The 23,794-nt window shown below is 42.0% G+C and overlaps 1 protein-coding gene across 1 annotated transcript in view; it reads left to right on the top strand.

The window, feature by feature from the left end:
* The window catches only part of CRYL1 (crystallin lambda 1), a 133,695-nt gene extending 127,770 nt beyond the window's left edge, over positions 1–5,925 (top strand). Inside the window, exons 7-8 of the mRNA XM_056132804.1 lie at positions 5,117–5,223; positions 5,585–5,925. Coding sequence (XP_055988779.1) covers positions 5,117–5,223; positions 5,585–5,707 — 230 coding nt within the window. The 3' untranslated portion in view covers positions 5,708–5,925. The remainder of the gene's footprint in view (positions 1–5,116; positions 5,224–5,584) is intronic.
* Positions 5,926–23,794: the final 17,869 nt, after the last annotated feature.

Here is a 23,794-nt window from a genome sequence, read left to right as displayed (position 1 = left end):
ACTTTTTTCTTTTTCTTTTTTCTTTTTAAATCTTTTTGCTGTGTGAAGTATTTGGAGTGGAACTGTTTGGTGGGTTGGTTTTGGGCAAAACTTTTAGATCTATAGTTTAGCAAAGAGAATTTTTTACCCAACCCCACAGCTTTTTGACACCTCATTGGGCTTGGGAAACATGCCATTCAGAATCTGGCAGCTTCTGGAAATCACCTCGGTGGAAATGAATGCTTAGCAAGTTGCCGCACAGAGCTTCCTGCTTTTCGTAGGTGCTTATGTGAAGGCTTTACCTGTAAGCCTCCCTGATGGTTTTGTGCCATTTCAGTGGTGTTAAGTGTGGAAGGAAGCAACTAAATTGAGGCTGGATTTTTCTCAGGTTAAGGGGCTTCAGGTGGGTCTCTCTACCTGCGTCCACCGCCTTCCCTCTCTCCTCCCTAGGGAAGAGGGACCTAGGGAAGAGGGAAGTACATAGTGGTGCTGTGTGCTCTGGCATTCTGATCATCCTCACCAATTTCTGTGAAGCCCTGAAGCTCTTGTGTTCTCTGAAAGCCAGACTCTGTTGGGGTGGGTGGCAGTCAGGGCTCACCCAGCCATGAGCGACTTTCAGTCACGTGCCCAGTGCCTGCATCTATCATGGGTTGTGCTGAAAGTTCTAGAAAACACACTCTCTCACCTTCAGGATTCATAACTGAAGAATTCCAAGTCAGAAAGTAGGAAAATTAATTCAGTGTAATCTCTTGAAAAACAATTCTCCCGATTTTCCCTTACTAGTATAAGCATTACTTTAAATAGACTCAGTCTTCTGAAAAGCTATGAAAGTTAAATATTGGACAAATGTTTTTAGTTATTTTAATTTTTTAAGTACATTGTTTAATATGACAGAAAAGATATTGAAAAAGCATTCATTCAGGGGGATTGGAGCAATAATACACCAGGTAGTGTTTTGCCTTGCACACAGTTGGCTCAGTTGCAATCCCCAGCACCTCATATGGATCCAGGGACTCCACTTGGAGTGATTTCTGAGCACAGAGCAAAGAATAAGCCCCAAGTACTGCTGGGTGTGGCTCCCAAATATCATTCTCCTCCTCTCCATTTTCCATGAAATTGGATTTATACTAGGTTCTCTTTTCCTGGTGTAGAAAATCTCAAACTGTTATTTGAAAATAAAGCACTTCATCCTTTGCCACTTCTGTGGTAGAGTGTCATAAATGCCAGTAGCAGAAATGTCTTTACTGGGACATTGTAGATAACGCACGCTGCTGATCTGAACCTGTGTCAGCATCTCTAGCCTGGGAGGGGCCTCTAGACTGACTTTCTCAGCAAAATGAAAAAGAAGCCCCTGTCTCTGCAGTTGGAACAGAGGGTTATCGGTGGCCCAGGCAGGAGTGGAGGGTCCCTGGTGCCCTCAAGCAGGGCTGCTCAGCTCTGATACTTGAGCTCACATTTGAGAAAATGTTCTCACATTAGTGAGACTGAATTGAGTGCTCATTTAGGAAGAAATTACAAACTATGAAGAATTTCGAGATATTGTATTATATTTGGAAGAAAATAAATGACCTCTTAAAGCTATGTGGTTTAGAGTGGGCAGTGGGACAGGTGCTCTGAAAAAAAAAACCACATTATTTTGCCATTTGTTTTATTTCCAATTTATACTACCCTTGTGTCTCTGTACCCTAAATAGGAAAATAATGCACCTGTGTTTAGAAGTGGTCACTGTTTAGTTTGAAGTAACTGCTTAATTTCCAAAAGGAAATAAATGTCCCAGTTGCTGTCTGTTCTCAGCCATCTGGGAGACCTGTCCAGAGTTGGGACTTGGTGGGAACCTTCTAGAAGGGCAAATCATCAAGCTATACTTAAGTGAATTTATTACTTTTTTAAAGAAGAGAGTGTTCACCACTTTTATTTATGTATATTTTTTGGTTTGGGGCCACACCTGAGTGTGCTCAGGGATCCTGGCTCTACATTCAGGAATCAGTACTATCATGCTCAGGGGATGATATGGGGTGCCAGGGATCAAATCTGGGTCCACTACTTGTAAAGCAAGTGTCTTAATCCATGGCCAAGGAAAGACCCTACCCACTGTGCTCTCTCTGACCCCAGAAGAATTCACCACATATTTGAATCTTTCACCTCCAAACAACTTACCCTTGGGAAAGAGGGCCTCCCAGACAGTGTTCAGGGACCTACAAGGCACCATTGAAAGCATCCTAACCCCAGCTGTGTGGGCCAAAGACTCCATACATCTGCAGGTGAGGGGTTGTTTGGTTGAGTGTGGAGAGTGGGGGACTACCAGATCTCCTTCACCCCCACCCAGGTAGGGGATAGAACTCGGGGTTCCAACTCAAAGCTGGGTCCTAGCTTTCTGAGCTATTTCCCAGGCCCAACTGATAGACTTTTAGCACAACAGGAGGAGGAACGCTATCCTGTGCAGGCACAGCAGAATTCTTGTGGGCTCAGACTTTGAGTCAGCAGGGGCCAGTCAGTGTTTTGGTACAGCTGGAAGCAGACACTGGTGTCTGTATCTTATGTAGTTTCCACAGTTCCCTGTTCTGACCTGACACATCAACACTCTGGAGCATGTTGGGAATGGGCCAGAGGCAGCTTAGGGAAGCTCAGCCTGTGTCCTCCGTGGAGCCCAGATTTGGGAACTGCCTCTTCCCTGACCCACGTGGCTTTCCACATGACATGTCTCAGGCAAATGTCCCACATACTGGGGAGCCGCAGAGTGTGGGGTAGGGTAGGGATTCACGTGTGTGCAGAGGCTAGAGGCCACCAGGGTGTTTTCCATCTGTACCTGTGATTCTGACAGGATGTCTTCACTTCAACCATAAAACGCCCTTCAAATGCTTTTAAGTCATGGTCTCCCTCTCCTTTCCCTTCCGGATAAGTCTCCCTCAATACTAAGGCCCTATATTGGGATCCAAGAAATTGGGTGCTGGAAAACCCAGGGCTAAGGATGGGGCTGGGCTGGACTGTTTCACTACCCAGAATGGAAGCTGCTGGAAACTCCAGACTTGCTTCCAGGATCAGTACTATCTCTACTACAGAGCCTGCCCCCAGGAAGGGTTCTCAGTAGACCACGAGGGATTCTGAGGGCAGTGAGAATGATCTGGTTGGACATGGCCTTCTCTGATTCCCAGAAGGAGTGCCAGACCCTGTGCACAGCAGCCCTTCTGATGTATTGTTGGAGATGTGTCTGGTGAAACATCCAAGCAGGATTCCATATGAAATCCAGCCGACCGATATAGGAAATTTTGACGTTCAGTCAGATGCACAGATGCTGGTCCAGTGGCAAGTCTGTGGTTGCCTCATGTCTTAGGATTTTAGGATCTGGGAGGAAGCAAAGCAGGTGATCTGTGAAGAATCTAGTACCCATGCCTCAGGGAGCTCTCCTGCCTCTACCTCCTTCATCTGTAGGAAGGGAAGTTGAGTTAATGTGATTCCAGGGGCATAGGTATTTGCCATGCACGCTGCTGACTCGCATTTGATGCCCAGCCAAGAGTGATCCCTATGAAAAATTATTTACCCAATAGCATCTGACAAGGCGTTAATATAAAAGATACATAGGGCACTGGTATAACTTTACAAGACAAAAGCATCCAGCCCCATCAAAAATGGGGAGAAGAAATGAACACAAACTTCCTCAAAGAATAAATACAAATGGCTAATAGACACATGTAAAAAATGCTCTACCTTGCTAATCATGAGAGAGATGCAAATAAAAACAGTGAGATATCTTATACCAGGAGACTGACATACATCAAAAAGAACAAGAAGAACCAGTGCTGGCATGGATGTGGGGAGAAAGGGACTCTCCTTCGTTATTGGTGGGAATGTTGACTGGTCCAACCTTTTTGCAAAACAATATGATCATTCCTTATAAGAATAGAATTGAGCTCCCATTTGTCCCAGTAATACCACTTCTGGGAATATACCCTGGGGGCCCAAAACACACAGCAGAAACACCATCTGCACTTCTATGTTCATTGCAGCACTATTCACAATAGCCAGAAACTGGAAACAACCTGAGTGCCCAGATGACTGGATAAAGAGACTATGCTGTATCTACTCAATGAAATACTATGTAGCTGTTAGGGAAAATGAAGTAATGAAATTTGCCTATAAATGGATAGACATGAAGAGTATCATGCTGATTGAAATGAGTCAGAAGGAGAGGGGCAGACATAGAATGACTGCATTCATTTGTGGGATAAAAAAAACTAGTATGAAACTAATATCCAAGGAAAGGGAAAAACAGAGTCCAGGAGGATTGGTCACTGGTTGTAAGTGTGCCACAAGTGTGTGTTTGGAGGGGTGGGAGGGGGTGGGCAAAGGGCAGTTAGGATAGAGAAAGGACCAATATGACAAAAATAGTTAGAAATGATCACTCTGGACAATCACTGAGTGTTGAAAGTAGGTAAAGGGATATACATGATAACCACCTTTCCACTCAGTATTATATTGCAAACCATAATGCCCAAGAGGAGGGAGAGAGAAGAGAGAGAGAAAGAGAGAAAGAGAGAGAGATGCCTGTCACAGAGGTAGATGAAGGGGTAGGATGGAAACTTGGGGACTTTGGTGGTGGGTAATGTACACTGGTGAGGGGATGGGTAAAGGTAAGGTAAAGGTAAAGGCCCTCCCATTGATCGTCGATTTGCTCGAGCGGGCCCAGTAACGTCTCCATTGGAGACTTTGTTGTTACTGTGTCTGGCATATCGAATACTCTCGGTAGCTTGCCGGGCTCTCCGAGAGGGGCAGAGGAATCGAACTCGGGTCGGCCATGTTGGCCGCTTGTAAGGCGAACGCCCTACCCGCTGTGCTATCGCTCCAGCCCATCCAGAGGGGATGGGTATTGGAACATTATATAACTGTTTATGAATAACCCAATTATGAATGACTTTGTAACTGTTTATCTTACTGTGATTCAATAAAAATAAAATTTAAGAAAAATACAGAAGTTACCTCCCTAAAAAAAAAAGAGCCAAGAATTGTCCCTAAGTACTGCTGGGACATCCCCACCTTCAAACTATTTTGATCCAGGATGAAGACCCGCTACGTACTTCATAGTTTGAAGTTGTGTAATGTTCTTGTGATGTGTGGACTCTGGTTTGCAATGTGATTTCAGGTATGATAAGCTACTGTGACAGATACAGCGAAGGCATGAAGCGTGTCTTGAAGACCTTTGGACCCATCCCAGAGTTTTCAGAGGCCACTGTTAAGAAAGTTCACCAGGTACATCGACACATTTTCAAGACCTGTGTGTTGCCCAAGACACAGGCTCAGTGGCATTGGCATTAGAGCCTTTATCTCCCATTGGTATGATGTCTCATCTGTACCTTTGCTTTGTGTGCTTCTGTTGTTATCCTCTGGAGACCCAGGAGCATCAAGACTGCCAGGCTAATAGCTTTTTTTGGCTTAATTGTCCAAGAGCTCAGGCGGTCTGTGCATTTTAGAAGCCTATATTAACTGAAGGTTTACCTGGCTGCTTTGTCCTGGGAAGGAAATTTGCAGCTTATGTAAGTGAGAATCATAATTGCACTTCTAGCAGGTGATTTTCTACATTTACTTCTTTCCTTTGTCTTCCTTTTCCCAGGCCATGTGCAAGAGTGTTCCTGATGACCCCGAGCATTTAGCTGCCCGGAGAAGGTGGCGGGACCAGTGCCTCATGGGACTAGCCAAATTGAAGAGCGAGCTGCAGCCTCAGAAGTTTCTCTGAAGCTCCTGTAACTCCTGGCCCTTCAGGGATGCAAGTAGAAGCACTTAATCAATACTGAGATGTTGGGTAGCCACAGTGGTACTCAGCATGTAAATTCTGAGCTTCCTCTTGGTTCATGGGCATGAATGGGGGAGCTGGAGGTCTCCTAACCTCTTCCACTAGAGCCTTCGTTTAGCTGATGCTTATTCTTAATAAAAGTTCTGCATTGCATGGAGAAAGTATTTTCTTGTGGTCTTTCTGAGAGAGTCAGCATTTTCCTGACCCTGATGTAGGGCATGGCAGAGAGCGACCTCAGTGAGTGAGTAAAAGCAGACCATTTGTCTTATGGTTGAGGCCACCCATGTGGATCAGAATTTCTCAAAGTGGGTTCCACAGAGCCCTGTGGTTCACTTGGCTGGCGTGTTTGGGAAATGCCTTCCTGAACCCCCTTTCCTACACTACTCACACGTTCACAGAAGTCAAGGCTCTTGTGGTTGTCCTGGCCAGATAGCTGTGTCCCTTGAACCTGGAGTTTCCCTCTCCTCAGCCCTGATCTCCCACTCCCTGGCCCCCCTTGACCCTCCTGCACAGCTGAGTAGCTCTAGTCCCTGTACACAGGGCCTGACTCACATGACAGCCCAACCTGCTGTTGTAGTGGTGATTCCCAGCTTCCCCTGGTGGCAGCATGCCTTTGTGGGGTGCCTTGGTGGGTGTGGGATTACCCAGCTTTGGAAACGGTGATCATGGCTGACATGTTTGTGCACTCCTCACCATTGTCAGTTCTGGAGCTTCCTCCAAGCAGCTGTGCTCTCCCTGCCTCGCACCTGGACTAAGCAGACTCACAAGCTGCAGCCTCTGAGTGACATGTGGCAGTGAGAGAGAAAGAGAGAGAGAGAGAGAGAGAGAAAGAGAGAGAGAGAATATGAGAGACAGAGACAGAGAGAGGGAGAGAGACGAAAAAGTGATGGCCATCTGCTATCGAGGCAGAGGCAGGCTGGTGAGGTGGTGGTGGTGGCAGGAGGGAAACTGGGAACATTGGTGGTTGGGAATGTACATGGTGAAGGATCATTGCTGGCTGAATGACCCCAACTTTGTAACTGTATCTCACAGTGATTCAATAAAAATTAATTTTTTAATAAAATAAAAAAATTTAAAAAACAGCCCTAGTAAAATAGCTTCTGATTGAGCTAGTCCTTCCCAATGATTTCCTGCTTTGTTTTTGATTTGGGGGCCACACCTGGCAATGCCCAGGGGTTACTCCTGGCTCTGCATGTAGGAATATACTCCTGGTGGGCTCAGGGGACTCTATGGGATGCTGGGGATCAAACCCAGGTAGGTCATATGTAAGACAAGCCCCTATCTACTGTGCTATCTGTGCTATCTATCTTCCATGATTTTATATTTTCTAATGACAATTTAGTGCTGACACCTGACCAATATTCAGGGAAGACACCGCAATACTTCTGATGGGAAGTGGCCAGAGGCACTTCTGGACCAGAAGGTAGTTCAAAGGACTAAGGCACAAACTTGTATGCAGAAGTCAAGACCTGAATTTGAACCCTGACACCCGGTCGTCTCTGAACCCTCAAGCAACACCACATGTGATGGAGAAACTGGACACTTCCCCTCTGGGGTATTCTCCTCAGTACCTAAGCCTGCCCCTCTCGGAGAGCCCAGCAAGCTACTGAGAGTATCTCGCCCGCACGGCAAAGCCTGGCAAGCTACCCGTGACGTATTCGATATGGGATTACTAGATTTTGCTCTTGAGCTTTGTGAGTCCTTTATCTAATGTGTTGAGTACATTCCCCACCTCTCACAGGGTAGACAGCAGTGGTGAGCAGGTGAGGCTGGAGTCTGGGGCAAGGCAGGGACAGTGAAGTGCTTAGTCAGCAGCTGAGATAGGAGGCTGGGATAGGAATGTGAGAGCAAAGCCAGGCAGTGTGTAGAAGGGGAATATAGAGACTTTATCTTCAGAACCTCGAGGGGGTAAATTCTTCTTAAGCAAGACACCAGAAATATTAGCAATAAGAAAAAATACAATCTTGATCACATTAACATTTTGAAATTCTATTCAATAGGTTGCTTTTTTTTACTTTACTTAAATGATGATTTTTTAAATTTTTTTTTTTTTTTTTTTTGCTTTCTGGGTCACACCTGGCGATGCACAGGGGACCATATGGGATGCTGAGAATCGAACCCGGGTTGGCCGCGTGCAAGGCAAATGCCCAACCCGCTGTGCTATCTCTCTAGCCCAACAGGTTCCTTTTTTATAATTTAATTTCTAGCTATAGTTTAGGCAACATGGTCACAATAGTGTTCTAGGCTCTGGTGGTATTTTACAATTTACTACACTCACCACCACCACCAAGGACCCATGATCTCCACTACTGTCCCTATGTCACCTCTAACCTGGTCTTTATTCGCCCCCCCCCCCACCATCTTCCCACTTTTTTGTAACTCAAGGTCAAGAGCTTGTCATCATTCAGTACTGACTATTCCCTTGTTTTGTCTCTCCGTCCCATAGGTGAATGAGATCATTCAGTATTTATATTTCTCTCTCTGTCTCATTCTGCTTAACACAATGCCCTCCTCTTCTATCTACATTGCAGACAACGACATGATTTCATCTTTTCTTACAGCTTTATAGTATTCCTTTGTATATGGATGTTGCCACATATTTATCCGTTTATTTGTCATTGGATTGTTTTCATATCTTGTCTATTATGCTAAGTACTTCAATGAATATGTGCATATATCTTTCTAAATGAATCATTTTGTGTTTGGTGGGTAGATGCCAAGAAGTAGGATATCTGAATCATGTGGAAGCTCTGTCTTAATTTTTAGGAATCTCCATACTGTTTTCCAGAGGATAAACTAGATAACATTCACATCGAAAGATAATAAGCCTTTTCCAAGAAACTGAAGAAACAGAAACATTTCCAAACAGTTTCTATGAGGCAAATATGAGCCTCATACCAAAAGCAGACAGAGACACCACAAAAAAAGAGAATTACAGGCCAGTGTCCCTGATGAATTCGGATGCAAAGATCCTCAACAAAATACTAGCAAATAGAATCCAACGACTTATCAGAAAGATGATACACCATGACCAAGTAGGATTCATACTAGGGATGCAAGGATGGGTCAATACTCACAAATCAATCAACATAATACACGATATCAATAAAATGAAAGATAAAAATCCTTATGATCATATCCATAGATGCAGAGAAAGCATTGGACAAGATCTAGCACCCACTAGATAAAAACTCTCAGCAAAATGGGAGTCGAAGGAACTTTCCTCAATATAGTCAAAGCCATTTACCACAAGCACACAGCAAGCATTATTCTCAACTGGGAAAAACTAAAAGCCTTCCCTCTAAGATCAGAAACAAGACAAGGTTGCTCACTCTCAACACTTCTATTCAATATAGTACTGGAAGTACTTGCCATAGCAGTTAGGTAAGAAAAAGATACCAAGGGCATCCAGATAGGAAAGGAAGAAATCAAGTTCTCATTATTTGCAGATGATATAATATTATACCTAGAGAACCCTAAAACCTCTACCAAGAAGCTCCTAGAAACAATAGGTTTGCATAGTAAAGTGGCAGGTTACAAAATCAATACCCCAAAGTTCATGGCTTTACTATATAAAATAAAGAGAAGAAAGAGAGATTTTTAAAAAACAATCCAATTCACAATAGGGCCTTAGAAAATCAAGAACCTTGGAATCAGCTTAACTAAACAGGTGAAGGACCTCAACAAAGAAAACTACAAAACACTACTTCAAGAAATAAAAGAGGACACTAGGAAATGGAGACACATCTCCTGCTCATGGATTGGGAGCATTAACATTGTCAAAATGTCAATACTCCTCAAAGCATTAAACAGATTCCATGTGATCCCTATAAGGATACCCATGAAATTTTTCAAAGAAATAGACAAAACAGCTATGAAATTCATATGGCACAATTCTTGGGAAAAAGCAGATGGGTGGCATCACCTTCTCCAACTTCAAACTGTACTATAAAACAGTAGTGATTAAACAGCATGGTATTGGAATAGAAACAGACCTGCAGACCAATGAAACAGAGTTGAATATTCTGACACAGACTCTCAAGTATATGATCACTTAATCTTTGATAAAGAAGCAGGAAATGTGAAATGGAGAAAAGAAAGCCTCTTCAACAAGTGGTTCTGGGAAAACTGGACAGCTACATGCAAAAAAAAATTACCTTAGACATCTGCCTAATGCCAGGCACAGAAGTCAAATCAAAATGGGTTAAATACCTCAACATCAGTTCTGAATCGATATGGTATGTGGAGGAAAATGTATGCAGAACCCTCCATGACATTAAAGTTGAAGACATCTTCAAGGATAAAACACTAAGAAAATGGAAATAAACATAAACAAATGGGATTACATTAAACTAAGAAGCTTCTCTAAGAAACAGTGACCAAAATACAGAGAGAGTCCATGGAATGGAAAAAATATTTACCCAATACCCATCAGATAGGGGCTTAATATTCAGGATATATTATATACTTGGTAGAACTTTACAAGAAAAATACTTCCAACCCCATCAAAAAATGGGGAGAAGAAATGAATAGAAAATTTCTCAAAAAAATTCAAATGGCCAAAAGGCACATAAAAAATATTCTACATCACTGATCATCAGGAAGATGCAAATCAAAACAACAATAAGATATCATCTCATACCACAGAGACTGGCACACACCATAAAGAACATGAACAACTAGTGCTGGCGTGGATGCAGGGAGAAAGGCACTCTCTTTCATTGTTGGCGGGAATACTGACTTGTCTAGCCTTTTGGAAAACAATGTGGACATTCCTCCATAAACTACAAATTGAGCTCCCATATGACCCAGCAATACCACTTCTGGGAATATATTCTGGAGATGCAAAAAAAAAATACAATAGAAATGACATCGCACTTGTATGTTTATTGCAGCACTGTTTATAATAGCCAGAATCTGGAACCAACCCAAGTGCCCGAGTAAAGATGACTGGTTAAAGAAACTTTGGTACACAATATATGTGCAGCTATTAGCAAAGATAGGTAAAGGTAAAGGCCCTCCCGTTGATCGTCGATTTGCTCGAGCGGGCCCAGTAACATCTCCACTGGAGACTTTGTTGTTACTGTGTTTGGCATATCGAATACTCTGGGTAGCTTGCCGGGCTCTCCGATAATGTCATGAAATTTACTTATAAGTGGATGTACATGGAGAATATCATGCTAAGTCACAGAAAGAGGGAAAGACATAGAATTACTTCATTTATTTGTGGAATATAAAGTAACATAACAGGAGACTAACACCTAAGGACAGTAGAGACAGGGGCCAGGAGGAACGCTCCTTGGCTTGAAAGCCGGCCTCACGTGCTGGAGGAAAAGGCAGCTGGGATAGAGAAGAGACTACCAAGTAAATGATGGTTGGAGGGATTGCTCAGGATGGGAGATGTTTGCTGAAAGTAGACTATGGACCAAACTCATGGCCTCTTAGTACCTGTATTGCAAACCCTAACACCCAAAAGGAAAAAGAGAATAAGAGGGTATGTGCCTTCCACAGAGGCAGGGGGTGGGCTAGGTTGAGGGTGGTGGGAGGGATACCGGGAATATTGGTGGTGGGGAATTGGCACTCGTGGAGGGATGGGTACTTGATCATTGTATGACTGAAACATAATCATGAAAGTTTATAAGCCTATCACTATCTCATGGTGACTCAATAAAAAAATAAGATAATGAGAGTTACTTCTCACCTTGTCCTCTGAAATATTTTTTGTTTTAAGTCTTTTTTAGTATATGTCATTCTCACTGGTGTGAGATGACATCTTATTGTTGGTTCAATTTGCATTTGCCTGATAATATGTGATGATCACTTTTTCATATTCCTATTGGGCATCTATGTGTCTTCTTTGGGGAAGTCTCTTTCATCACTTTCTCTATTTTTGATGGGATTATAAGTTTTTTGCTATCGAACTTTGTGAGTCCTTTATAGATCATAAATATTAGCCATTTATCTGATGTGTTGTGTGCATTCCCCCCACCTCTCTCTTGGTAGGGTCTTTATTTCAACCTGAGATTACTTTTCCATGCAAAACATTTTTAATTTTATGTAGTCTTATTTGTTTATTTTTGTTTTTATCACTTTGTCCCTGGAATCAAATCACCAAGACACCTCTAAAGTCCATATTCTGAAGAAATCTGATTCTTTTTTCCCAATAAGAGACCTTAAGAAGGGTGGAATAACAAGCCCAAGAATAGGTGACAATACTCACAAAGAAAGAAACTGATAAAAGACTTAGCGAAGTACTTCATGTAAATCATTAAAGAAAATGGAGAGAATGCTTCTAACAAAGAAAATGTTCCATTTCTGGATCTGGTAAACAAAGGAGTATTTACCTTTTAGTTATATATTATGCTAAAATCAATATGATTTATGAACGTTTCTGTGTTGAGTTATACTTCATAAAAAGTTTTAAATAATAATTCATGAAGTTGAAAAGCTCTTCTTGTTTGGGATATATCGAATACATAAAAAATTAGAAATAATGGTAAAGTGGACTGTGTGTAGCTCTCATTCAGCGCTTTATCATCACGAATACTTCAACATTGCCTCAGTTGCTGCATCCCTGTTCCCCCTTTCTGTCTCTTTCTGACTCATCACCATCAAGATCCTTGTTTTGCTTCTCTCTTTTCTTTCTACCTCATCTCCAAGACTTGGGTTCATCAATCATCTCTCTCCCTTTGGATTCTGATTTACTTGCTTTCAAACCACAAATACATGTTTTTCTCCAGTCCTTGAAAAATTTTTTCTGGGGCCAGAGATAGGATAGGGGGTTAATGTGTTTGCCTTTCATGCAGCCAACCTGGATTTGATTTCCAGGAGTCCCATATAGTCCCCCAGCACTCTTAGGAGTGATTCCTGAGCACAGAGCCAGGAATAATGCCTGAGCATTGCTAGGTGACATTGAAAACCAAAGAGTCCTATTTGCACAGGTCTCATGATGACTACTATCTGCCATACTGAAGTGCTTTCGGGATCCTTATTTGCTTCTGAATCTTACATTTTAGTGTGATGAAAACCTCCACCCACTAGATTTGAATACACATGATAGCTCCAAGTGAGGTTTCGCCTAGTGGTGGGGCTCTAGACATAGTTCTTACTCTTTCCTCAATCTCCTACACAAATGTGGGACCCAAGGATGCCACTACAGACCCTCCACTACCACGTTACAGCCACACCAATTTAGTAAGGCTTGGAGCTGCCTTTTCTTGGCCTCTGAAAGACAATTGAGACTATCTCTTCTGAGCTCTTTGTTTGATGATAGTTTGTTTGCTTAAAATTGGTCATGATGGGTCCAGAGGAATAGCAGAATTCCTTAGAATGACTGCCTTACAACTGTATAGCCATGAGTTCAAATCCCCAGCATCCCCTATGCACAGCCTGGAAGAGCTACTTCCAAGATTAGCCTGGCATCTCACTTTTCAGTGACACACCAGTGCTGCAAGAAATTTCCAGCAGCATCATAGCCTGGTATGTGTAAGTACCACATAAAGGGGTACAACTCCTGGAGAAGCCCGTGGCTGAAATTATATGTGAGAACCACAGAAGATATGCAACCTTTGGCAGCATGTATGTGAGCACTGTAGCAGCCCCAGAGAGCACCACAACGATAATGGATGTGCTTCACCTAAGCCTGTGATGCTAGCACACATGTGTGTTACAGGTGACTCATGAGCACAAATCTCAGTGAGCACTGTGGGTGAGTGTGCAAGTCCCATAGCCTGGCATGTGCCACAGCTAGAAACTGAACATCACAACCAGTTGTGTGTGTGTTGATCAACAGAAAAGGGAAGTCGGAGAAGGAGAAGTGTTTTAAAGATAAAGAATCTGCCATGATTCATGTGTGCACACATTTGGACATTCCAGAGCTTGGCAAGCATCAGAAAATAGGAACTCTTCCTTTGGTGATGGGGTTAAACGTTCACTTGTTAGCCATGAATCATGCTGTTTTCTGCTGCAGTTATCAGCTGTCCTCACGCTATCCTGAGCCCCGCAGTGACTCTGCTCATCCCCGCTCAGTGACTAGCCACCCCATCCAAATTGCCATAGCTCTAGCCTTCCTGTAGTTGTGGATGGTGGAGGAGTGCACAGAATATTCTGAACTTTCAGCTATAGGGTTAATTAGATCTACCCACAGCACTTAAATATACAGATTCATTATCTCCTAGACTCTAGTCAGGGTCCATTCTTTTTCTTTCTTCCATCCCTCCTCTCCCTCCCTTTCTCTCTCTCCCTCCCTCCCTCCCTCCCTCCCTCCCTCCCTCCCTCCCTCTCTCCCTTTCTTCTTTCTTTCTTTCTTTCTTTCTTTCTTTCTTTCTTTCTTTCTTTCTTCCTTCCTTCCTTCCTTCCTTCCTTCCTTCCTTCCTTCCTTTTCTTTCTTTCTCTCTTTCCTTTCATCTCCTCCCACCTTCACCTTCTTTTCTTTCTTCCTTACTTTCTACTTTTTCATTTTAAACAGGACCCCTAGGTAATTTTAGTGATAAATCAGTGTGTTTCTAACTCCCAAAATTCCTGGAGAACTATTCCTGCCTTCCAGAACCCAGTTGATCTTTGGATAATACTGGCTTGGGAAGTTTTTTTCACATATTAAGTTTAATTTGTTTCCTGAAATTTCTGGCCCTGGTTCCAAGCATCCTTTGAATGCTTCCCTGTCCCACTGAGCCTTCTCTCTGCCCGTTCTTTATGGTAGTTGTGTGTAACAGACTTGCAAGTTTTCCCCTATCAAGATTTTGTGATATTCCTTCAGGAAGGACAGCGATATTTCAAGAAAATGGTGTTTTCTATTGTGGAATTCTTTGACTACATGAGATGCTTGTAGTTAGAGCTCTTTAGAAAAACCTTCACTCAATTCTTGTTATACCTGCAGTAAAACACTCCAGTTACATTCACTCAAAATTTGCTATTTTCAGAGTTCAGAGACCTGGCACTGGAAACATTACCTTAAGGAAGCAGTGTTACTAAAATATTATGGCTATAAAATAAAATTGAACTGGCATAGTGAGAAATCTACAGAACCAAGACCACCTCTTATTAATCACAAATATTATTGTGAAAGTCACAGTAACTTTAAAGGTCAGACTAAATACCCTATGATATATGATGTTTTATAATTTTAGCATCTGTGAGGTAATTTGTCCTTATTGTTTCTCCCCTGTAAAGATGTTGGATCACAAATCGAGGTGGTAGATTTCTGTCTTCTATCCCCAAATAATAGTAATATCTAACATTTTACTGAGGAAGTGCTATGTCCCTGACACTGAATTGGACACTTTATATACATTATCTTTGATTCAGAAGACAATTCTGAAAGGAAATAATTTTGTTACCAATTTGCTTATTTATCTTGGCATCAGGGCCACACCCAGTGGTGTTTGGGGCTTTCTCTTAAGCTCTCCACTCAGGATTTACTCCTGGAGGTGCTCAGGGGTCAAACCCAGGTCAGCTTCATGCAACGCAAGTACCCTACCCTCGGTACAGTTTCTCTGGCATCTTGTTATCAGTTTGTGAAGGAAATTAGAACCCAGATCATTTTGGCTTGTAAATTCTTCAAAGGCCTTTCACCTCTACCATTTCCTAGATTTTCCTAGGAAAAACATAAATGCATTTTCATTATACAGGCAACATATAGGAAAATAAATAGCAAAGATTTGAAGAATCCCCAAAATGGTAGACAATGTTCCCAACATGTCATTTACAAATAAGCTCATCGTTTAAATTGGCAAAGCCTATTTTGTGTGTGTGTTTATTCTCAAAGAACAGCTAATATTACTACAGCCTAATTGCTTTCAGGAATTCAGCATGTTTTTCTGGAAATGAAACATTCTTGCCCAGGTTCAAGTCTTGCTAAGTAAAAGACAAACGAGAAAGAAAGGCTGAATAGATTAGCTAGAGATTTATTTTTTCCCAAGGTTACTTCAAAGATTACTTATTGTTGATTTGAGTCTTTGACTATAGTATTTGAAAAAGATCAACTTAAGGCTGAACATTTTCCGAATTCATGTTCCTTTTCTGGTAATTGGCTCTTGTCTTGTCTTACCAGGACCTTGTTTTGGCTTGTAAATCCTTCAAAGAAGAATTTCCTACTTCCTATAAGTGCATAGATTCATTTACAAGGCAATATCCACAACACATTGGGGGTGATAGACAAGCAGATCATAAAACTGGGAATCATAGTGCATCATAAAATTACTCAAATCCTCAAAATTACTCAAACCCTCTCTCTTAGGGACTTTCATTATCACTGTAAGAGTGAATAGTGTGACATTATGGGCAAAGGCATAGGGAAAATTACCCCATAGATGGATACTATTTGTCTCTTAATGAAGACAAAGTACTCCTGATAGATTTACAGGATCTAGGTGTTATTATATGATTCACATGGTCTAGAGTATTTAGCTAGCATTTAATTACATTCAATCAGATGTAAGTTCCATAGGGACTGTAGCACTGTAGCACTGTTCTCCCATTGTTCACCAATTTGCTCAAGTGGGCACCAGTAACATCTCACAACAAATTGTGAGACTTGTTGTTACTGTTTTTGACATAACAAATACGTCACGGGTAGCTTGCCAGGCTTTGCCGTTCAGACGAGATACTCTAGGTAGCTTGCCGGTCCCTCCAAGAGAGGCAGAGGAATCAAACCCGGGTCGACTGAGTGCAAAGTAAATGCCCTACCTGCTCTGCTATCGCTCCAGCCCTATATAGGGACTAATCTTGGTAAATTCAAATTTAGGCCTTTGAGGAGAAATGCTTAATATTGTATGCACATGACTATGAAGAATGAGAAGATGAATTTGTGGTTCCAAATCCAAATTCACGTTTCCTGAAACAAAATACTAAGTGTGGTTTTTGGTGGGTTAGATGAGAAAGAAAGAGTCCTCTAACCCCAGAGCTTTAGTCCCTTTATTAGTTCCTTAGAATTGTTGCTCTAATAAATCATAGCAAGCTAGGTGTTGAATAAATTGTGAAAGTAGAGAAGACTATGTAATAGCACAGGAGTAGAACACTTGTGTTCCAAGCAGTTTAACTGATTTTGTTCCTGTACCATATATAGTCCCCCGAGTCCTACCAGAAATGATCCCTGAGCACAGAGCCGGGAGTAATCCTTGAGCACCACAGGATGTGGCAGAATTCTAAATATCAAAGCATTTAGGGCCATACCTGCTCTAAAATTTCATGTGGAGCATTTGTCCTTGCCTCTTCCAACTCCTGGTCACACCTGATATTCTTTGCTTTGCGGCTACATTTGTTCTCACACAAATCTGTGTGTGTGTGTGTGTGTGTGTGTGTGTGTGTGTGTGTGTGATCCTCTCTCATATTCCTCTACCTCATTCATACCTGCCATTGAGCTTTGGGTCCACCAGGTGGTCCAGGATGATCTCATATTGATAACCTCAGTTCAATACATCTGCAAAGACCATTTTCCAAATATTGCACTCATGGTTTAGGGCCACTATTCAATCACAGGAACTCGAATCAGGTCCAGCATCCTCACTTACTAATAGTTCCAGTACCAGTTTACTAAATGTAAGCACTCAGCTTCCATTTCTGTAACCATCAGCCTGTCCAGGAGCTGGGTAACTTGTCTAGAAGAGTAGATTCACCTTCAAGTCTCCAGTGACTTAAAGTCAGAAGGAGGTAAAACCAGAAAACAAACTCTGATGCTAAAGTCCCAGATGCTCCTCCCAACAAGCTTGTCTGGGGCTGGAAGTAAGTGCACACAAAGAACTCTCTATAGTATGAGGCCGATATCTTCTCTAAGTCACCTCACCCAAGCCACGATGACTGTTGGATGATCTCAGCACAGATCTGGGGTATGACACGATCTACTTGGTCAAGTAAGTGACCTACAGTTAATTAGAATTTAGCTGTGAAATTGGATATTAAAAAATAGATTGGAAGCTTTCTATAAGTGTTGGAGTGGGGAGGGCAGTTAGGATACAGAAGTCCACTAGTGATGACAGAGTGATGACTAGAAATGATCACTCTGGACAAGAACTGAGTGCTGAAAGGAGGCAAATGGGTAAACATGACAACCTTTCAGTACCTGTATTGCAAAACTTAATGCCCAAAAGCAAAGAAAGAAAAAGCCAGTGAGAGAGAGAGAGAGAGACAGAGACAGAGATAGAGAGAGAGCAAGAGAGAGAGAGAGAGAGAAAAGGAAAGTGCTTGCCACAGAGACAGGCTGGGGTGGGGAGGGAAACTAGGTACATCGGTGATGGGAAATGTACACTGGTGATGGTATTGGAACATTGTATGATTGAAACCCAATCATGAACAACATTGTAGCTCTGTATATCATGGTGATTCACTAAAAATTAATCAATTAATTAAAATAAACATAGCCCTCCCCAAAAATCGTCATTCTTTTTCTCTGATTCTATTCTCCATATCCTTTGTTGGGTTTTTCCACCTTAGGAAGAAATATAAAAGGCATAGAGGAAAATGTAAATAAAAAAGATCTCGTGATATTACTACACCCAAATTAGTGGTGTTTGTATAGCCTATTTCTTTCTGGTTTTTCTAATACACACAAATAGTGTGTATATTTCTTTTAGAAATGGAAATAATGCTCTATGTAAAAATAACATGTAATGTCTAAGTTTTTATGTTATTTTGATAACATTACTGTATCATTGTAGAATAATGATAAAAATGCTCATATGTTCAATATAAAGTGAAATTGTCATAGGCTTTAACAGTTCTATAGACTTTTTTCTTTTTTCCTTTTTTAACTTTTTTGTTTGTTTGGTTTTGGGACATACCCACCAGTGCTAAGGGCTTACTCTTGACTTTTTGCTCAGGGATCTCTCCTGGTGGGGCTTAGGGTATGCTATGTGGTGCCAGGGATCAAAACCCTGTTGGTCTCATGCAAAGCAAGCACCCTACCCTACTCTCGCTCCAGCCCCAGATTTTGTTGTTTCTTATTATTCTTTTTTTTTTAAATATTTATTTTTTAATAGTGAGGGACCATGAGGTACAGTTGTAGATTTACACATTTTTGTGCTTGGGTTTCGATTATACAATGATCAAACACCCATCCCTCCACCAGTGCGTATCTCCCACCACCACGGATCCCGGCATCCCCTCCTCCCCCCCCCCCAGCCCCCATGCCACCCTGCCTCTGTGGCAGGGCATTTCCCTCTCTCTCCTTTTGAGTGCCATGGTCTGCAAAAGAGGCATTGAGTGGCAATCATGCTTGGTCGACAGTCTACCGTCAGCATGTTCTCCCATCGTGGGCGGATCCTCCCAACACCCTTTATTTGGTGTTCCCTTCTCTTTCTGAGCTCCCCCTTCCCCTAACATGTGTGGTTGTCCTCCGAAGTGGTACTACATGGAAAGTATCATGTTAAGCGAAATGACTCAGAAAGAAATGGATAGACATAGAAAGAGTGCACTCATCTGGGGAACATAAAGTAATTATTGTCTTTTTTAAAATTGAACCAGGAAAGACAGCGTTACAAAGATGTTTATGATTAAGTTTCAGGCATAAAGTGTTCCAAAACCAATCATTTCACTAGTGTCCCCAATTTCCCCATCTTCCAGCCTCTCTCTGTAGCATTTTCCCCTCCCACGTTGTCCTACTGTTCCCTTCCTAAACCTGTTCCTTTTTTTTTCTTTTTTTATTAGTGAAAAACCATGAGGTATAGTTATAGGCTTACAAATTTTGTGCTTGGGTTTCAGTTATACAATGATCAAGTGCCCATCCCTCCACCAGTGCCCGTCATCCATCCCCACGGGTCCCAGCATCCCCCCCAACCCATCATCCCCGCCCCCCCATCCCATCCTGCCTCTGTGGCAGGGTATTCCCCCTTGTTCTCTCTCTCTTCTTTTGGGTACTGTGTTTTGCAAGAGAGGCTTTGAGTGGCAATCATGTTTGGTCTATCGACTACTTTTAGCATGCTTCTCCCACCCTGGGAGGGCCCTCACAACACCCTTCATTTGGTACTCTCTTCTCTATCTGAGCTTCCTTTTCACCTAGAGCCTGTGGCTGGTCTTCCATTCATGGAGCAAAATTCCTGGTACTAATCTCAGCCATTCCTGGGTGTTAATCTCCCTTTTTGTTGCTTTATGTTCCCCAGATGAATGCAATCTTTCTGTGTCTATCCCGCTCTTTCTGACTCATTTCGCTTAACATGATACTTTCCATGTAGTACCACTTGTATGTATGTCCCTTTTATACTCACTTTAGCGGCAATCTTCATACTGAAGACCAGTTCTTTTACTCTTTGTTTCTATTGTTACAGGGCATTTGATATTCCTCTACAAGTTTCCTTTATATCCCACATATGAAAAAAATCATTCTGAGTCTGTTCCTCTCCCTCTAATTTCACTCAACATGATACTCTCCAGATCCATCCATACTGCAGCAAACTCAAAGCTAGGAAGCTGCATTATGATTATCCTTTGATATATGTCATTCTTCATTATGTGAGGTGATGTTTGTCATTTTGGTTTGAATTTCCCTGAAAATCAGTGATGCTCAGCATTTTTTTTTTGTGGTCTGCCATCTGCATGTCTTCTATGGAAAAGTGTCTGCGTATCTTATCATTTAAAAAAATTTAAGTTACTTGTTGGCAAACAGCGAGTAAAGTGTTTGCCTTGCACACGGCTGACCTGGCTGACCTGGGTTTGATTCCTCCACCCCTCTTGGAGATCCTGGAAAGCTACCGAAGTATCTCACCTGCACAGCAAAGCCTGGCAAGCTGCCCATGACATATTCAATATGCCAAACACAGTAAAAAAAAAGTCTCACAATGGAGACATTACTGGACCCACTCGAGCAAATCGCTGAACAACGGGAAGACAGTGCTACAGTGCTACTGTTGTTGAATGTTAGAGTATTTTATATATAGCTCATTTTCAGATTATGATGTGTGAATATTTCTCCCATTCAATACAATGTCATTTTATCTTAAAGGTAAAGGTAAAGGCCCTCCCGTTGATTGTCGATTTGCTCGAGCGGGCCCAGTAACGTCTCCATTGGAGACTTTATTGTTACTGTGTGTGGCATATCGAATACTCTCGGTAGCTTGCCAGGCTCTCCGAGAGGGGCGGAGGAATCGAACTCGGGTCGGCCATGTTGGCCGCTTGTAAGGCGAACACCCTACCCACTGTGCTATCGCTCCAGCCCTAATGATTGTCTTTTACAGTGCAATGATTTTTAATTTGATATAACCCTAATTTAGTTTTACTTTTGTTCTCCCTAACAATAAAATTGAATCACTGAAGATAGCACGGAAGCATTAAATGTTTTCTTTGATTTTATGGATTCATACTTAAGTCTCTAATCCACTTTGAATTATGGTGTGAAATCAGGGTTCAATTTGTTCTTTTACATGTTGCTAATCAATTGCCTACATATGGCTAATCAGATTTGTAGAAGAGGATCTCTGTCCTCCATTTTATGCTTTTGGTTCCTCTATCACAAACTAAATGTCCATCATAAACAAATGTCTATCATAAACTAAATTGTCTCTTGGCTCCCAACTTTATTGCATTGGTTTGAGTGCCTGCTTTCATTCCAGTGCTACACTGTTTTGATTACAGTATAGTTTAAATTCATGGAACACAATGCCTTCTATCTTCTTTAATCTCAGGGTTGTTTTGGCTATTATGGTTTCATAAAAGTATTAGTAGTATTTGTTCTATGTCCTTGAAATTGTCATTGGAATTTTGATAGGGATTTCGTTGAATCTGATAAAACTTTAGGTAAAATGAAAATTTTAATAATGTCAATTATCTCACTCTATGAACAAATGATATATCTTATTATATTTCTTGTAATAGTAACAAAGTTTTTTATTTCTTTTACTTCTCTCATTGATTGCTAGTTTCTCTACTCTTTTCAGTGAATGTTTTTAGTTTGTTCTTGGGCCACCCCAGCGGTGCTCAAGGGTTACTCTTGAAACTATACTCAGGGTATCACTCCTTTCAGTGTTGGGGGACTTTATGGGATGTTGGGAATCATATGCTGGTTGGCTGCGTGCAAGGTAATTGCCCTACCCATTGTACTATCTCTCTGGTCCCTTAAATGCAATTTCAAATGGATTTATCATAGAATATCTTTCTTTTCCTCTTCACTGTTTTCATATAGAAATGCAACAGATTTTTATATGATTTTTGTTCCTGCCTCTTTTCTGTATGTGTTAATTTCAAACAATAGTTTTTTGTGACTTCTATAGGTTTTTCTATGTATTTTATTATATTGCTTATAACAGTAGTAGTTTTACTTCTTCTTTACCAACTTAAATCAGTTTTATTTCTTTACCTTGCTCAATAGCTGTTAAGACCTCCAATACTATAGTGAATAACAGTTGTAAGAGTGGGTATTTTTTGTGCCTGATTTTAGGGAAAAAATAGTTTTTTACTATGAGCATGATGTTAACTATGGGTTTGTTATATATTGTCCCTAAAATATTAAAGTAAGTTTTTTATGGGGAACACACCAGTAATTCTCAAGGGTTATACCTGATTGTGTGCTCAGGAGTGATACCTGGTGTGCTCAAGGGACCATAGGTAGTGCCAGGGACTGAACTGGGTCAGCTGCATACAAGGCAAGATCATTATTTTATACCATTTATCCAACCCTCATGGTAAGTTCCTTTTCTCTTCATTTTGTTGAGTCTTTTAAAATCATAAATGGATATTGAATCTCGTCTTTCTTGGTGTGTTGGGATCGGGAGTTCCCTGGCCCTGGGAGGCGCGGAGAGACCAGATAGACACAATTCCTGCAGGAGTAAAAACGGGGTTTATTTAGACCAGCATGCTGGGGCTCCGCAGCATACCCCAAAAATGGGCAGTGGCTGAGAGCCCCGAACTTCTTCAAAGGGGATCTTATATAGGCCTTCACTGGCCGTTACAGCAAAGCCCGCGCATTTCATAGCCAATAGATTTGTAACAACATATACTTTCTTAACCATTCCATTCCATCATCCTGTTATTCGTCGATTGCCTCGAGCAGGCCCCAGTAACGTCTCTTTCATCCTAGCCCTGAGATTTTATTCAAGGCTATTTAGGAGAATGAGACCCATCATTGTTACTGGTATTTGGCATATTTGGTACGCCACGGGGAGTTTGCCAGACTCTGCCCTGTGGACAGGCTACATTCGATAGCCTGCAAGTTTGTCCAAAGTAGGAATAAGACAATAAGATGTCATAAAAAAAAGTTCCGGGATCTGGATTTTATAGTCTCTGAGTCGTGGCCGCTGATGGGATTACACGGCGCCAGGGGGCCAGGTGGTGGGTGTGACCCCCGCCTACTGGAATTTGGAGGATCTGGGTGGAAGATGCTCGACTCCAATTCGAGTAGGCTTGGAGGTCTCGGCCCCGGAACCCGCGTGGCTTTGTCCCTCTGCCAGTACCTTCATGTGTGCGGAGAGTGGTCTCAGCATGGTGGTGGCTGGTCCTGGAGGTCTCCGGCTGCCGTAGTCCTGGTCGGGGCGGGGAGGAAAGCTCAACCCGCTCCCCTCCAAGGGACTCCGGGAAGGAACACCCAAGCGCGGGGGCAGAGACTTTCTTAACCAATCCATTTAAAATTACCTCACTCCTTAGCCTATAGATTCAAAGATCAGCATTTATGTACATCGATTGTCAGCACAAGCAAGGTTATAGCTGGAATCATTAAGCCTTAGGTAATCTCCCTTGACCATCCTCGTTTTGAGTTACCCAAGTCTGCAGGGTGCTTTAGTGAGACAATACATTCCAGGAAAGGGCAATTTCCCCCAACCACCCGCATCCTGAGTTATCCTTTACCCAAATCTGCAGGGTGCTTTACTGAGACAATACATTTCAGGAACAGTAAATACACCTGAATCCTGTCACACTTGGTTTAGAAAGAAGTTATGCCCTGTTCACTTTCCAAGTCCCCTCTCCCCCAGGTGCAAAGCAGCCAAGCAGTTTTACAGAAAGCAATGTTGCAAGTTAGCTGAAGCACACAAAAATTTGATGCCCTAATATGGATTCTTTCAGGTGGTACTTGGGGGATCATGTGGTATCAAAGATTGAAGCTAGACCTCCAGC

The sequence above is a fragment of the Sorex fumeus genome, unplaced genomic scaffold (genome assembly GCF_029834395.1).
Source record: "Sorex fumeus unplaced genomic scaffold, SorFum_2.1 ptg000095l, whole genome shotgun sequence".
NCBI lineage: Eukaryota > Metazoa > Chordata > Mammalia > Eulipotyphla > Soricidae > Sorex > Sorex fumeus.
Note: the sequence above shows the minus strand (reverse complement) of the source record. Positions and strands in the feature narration are given on the sequence as shown.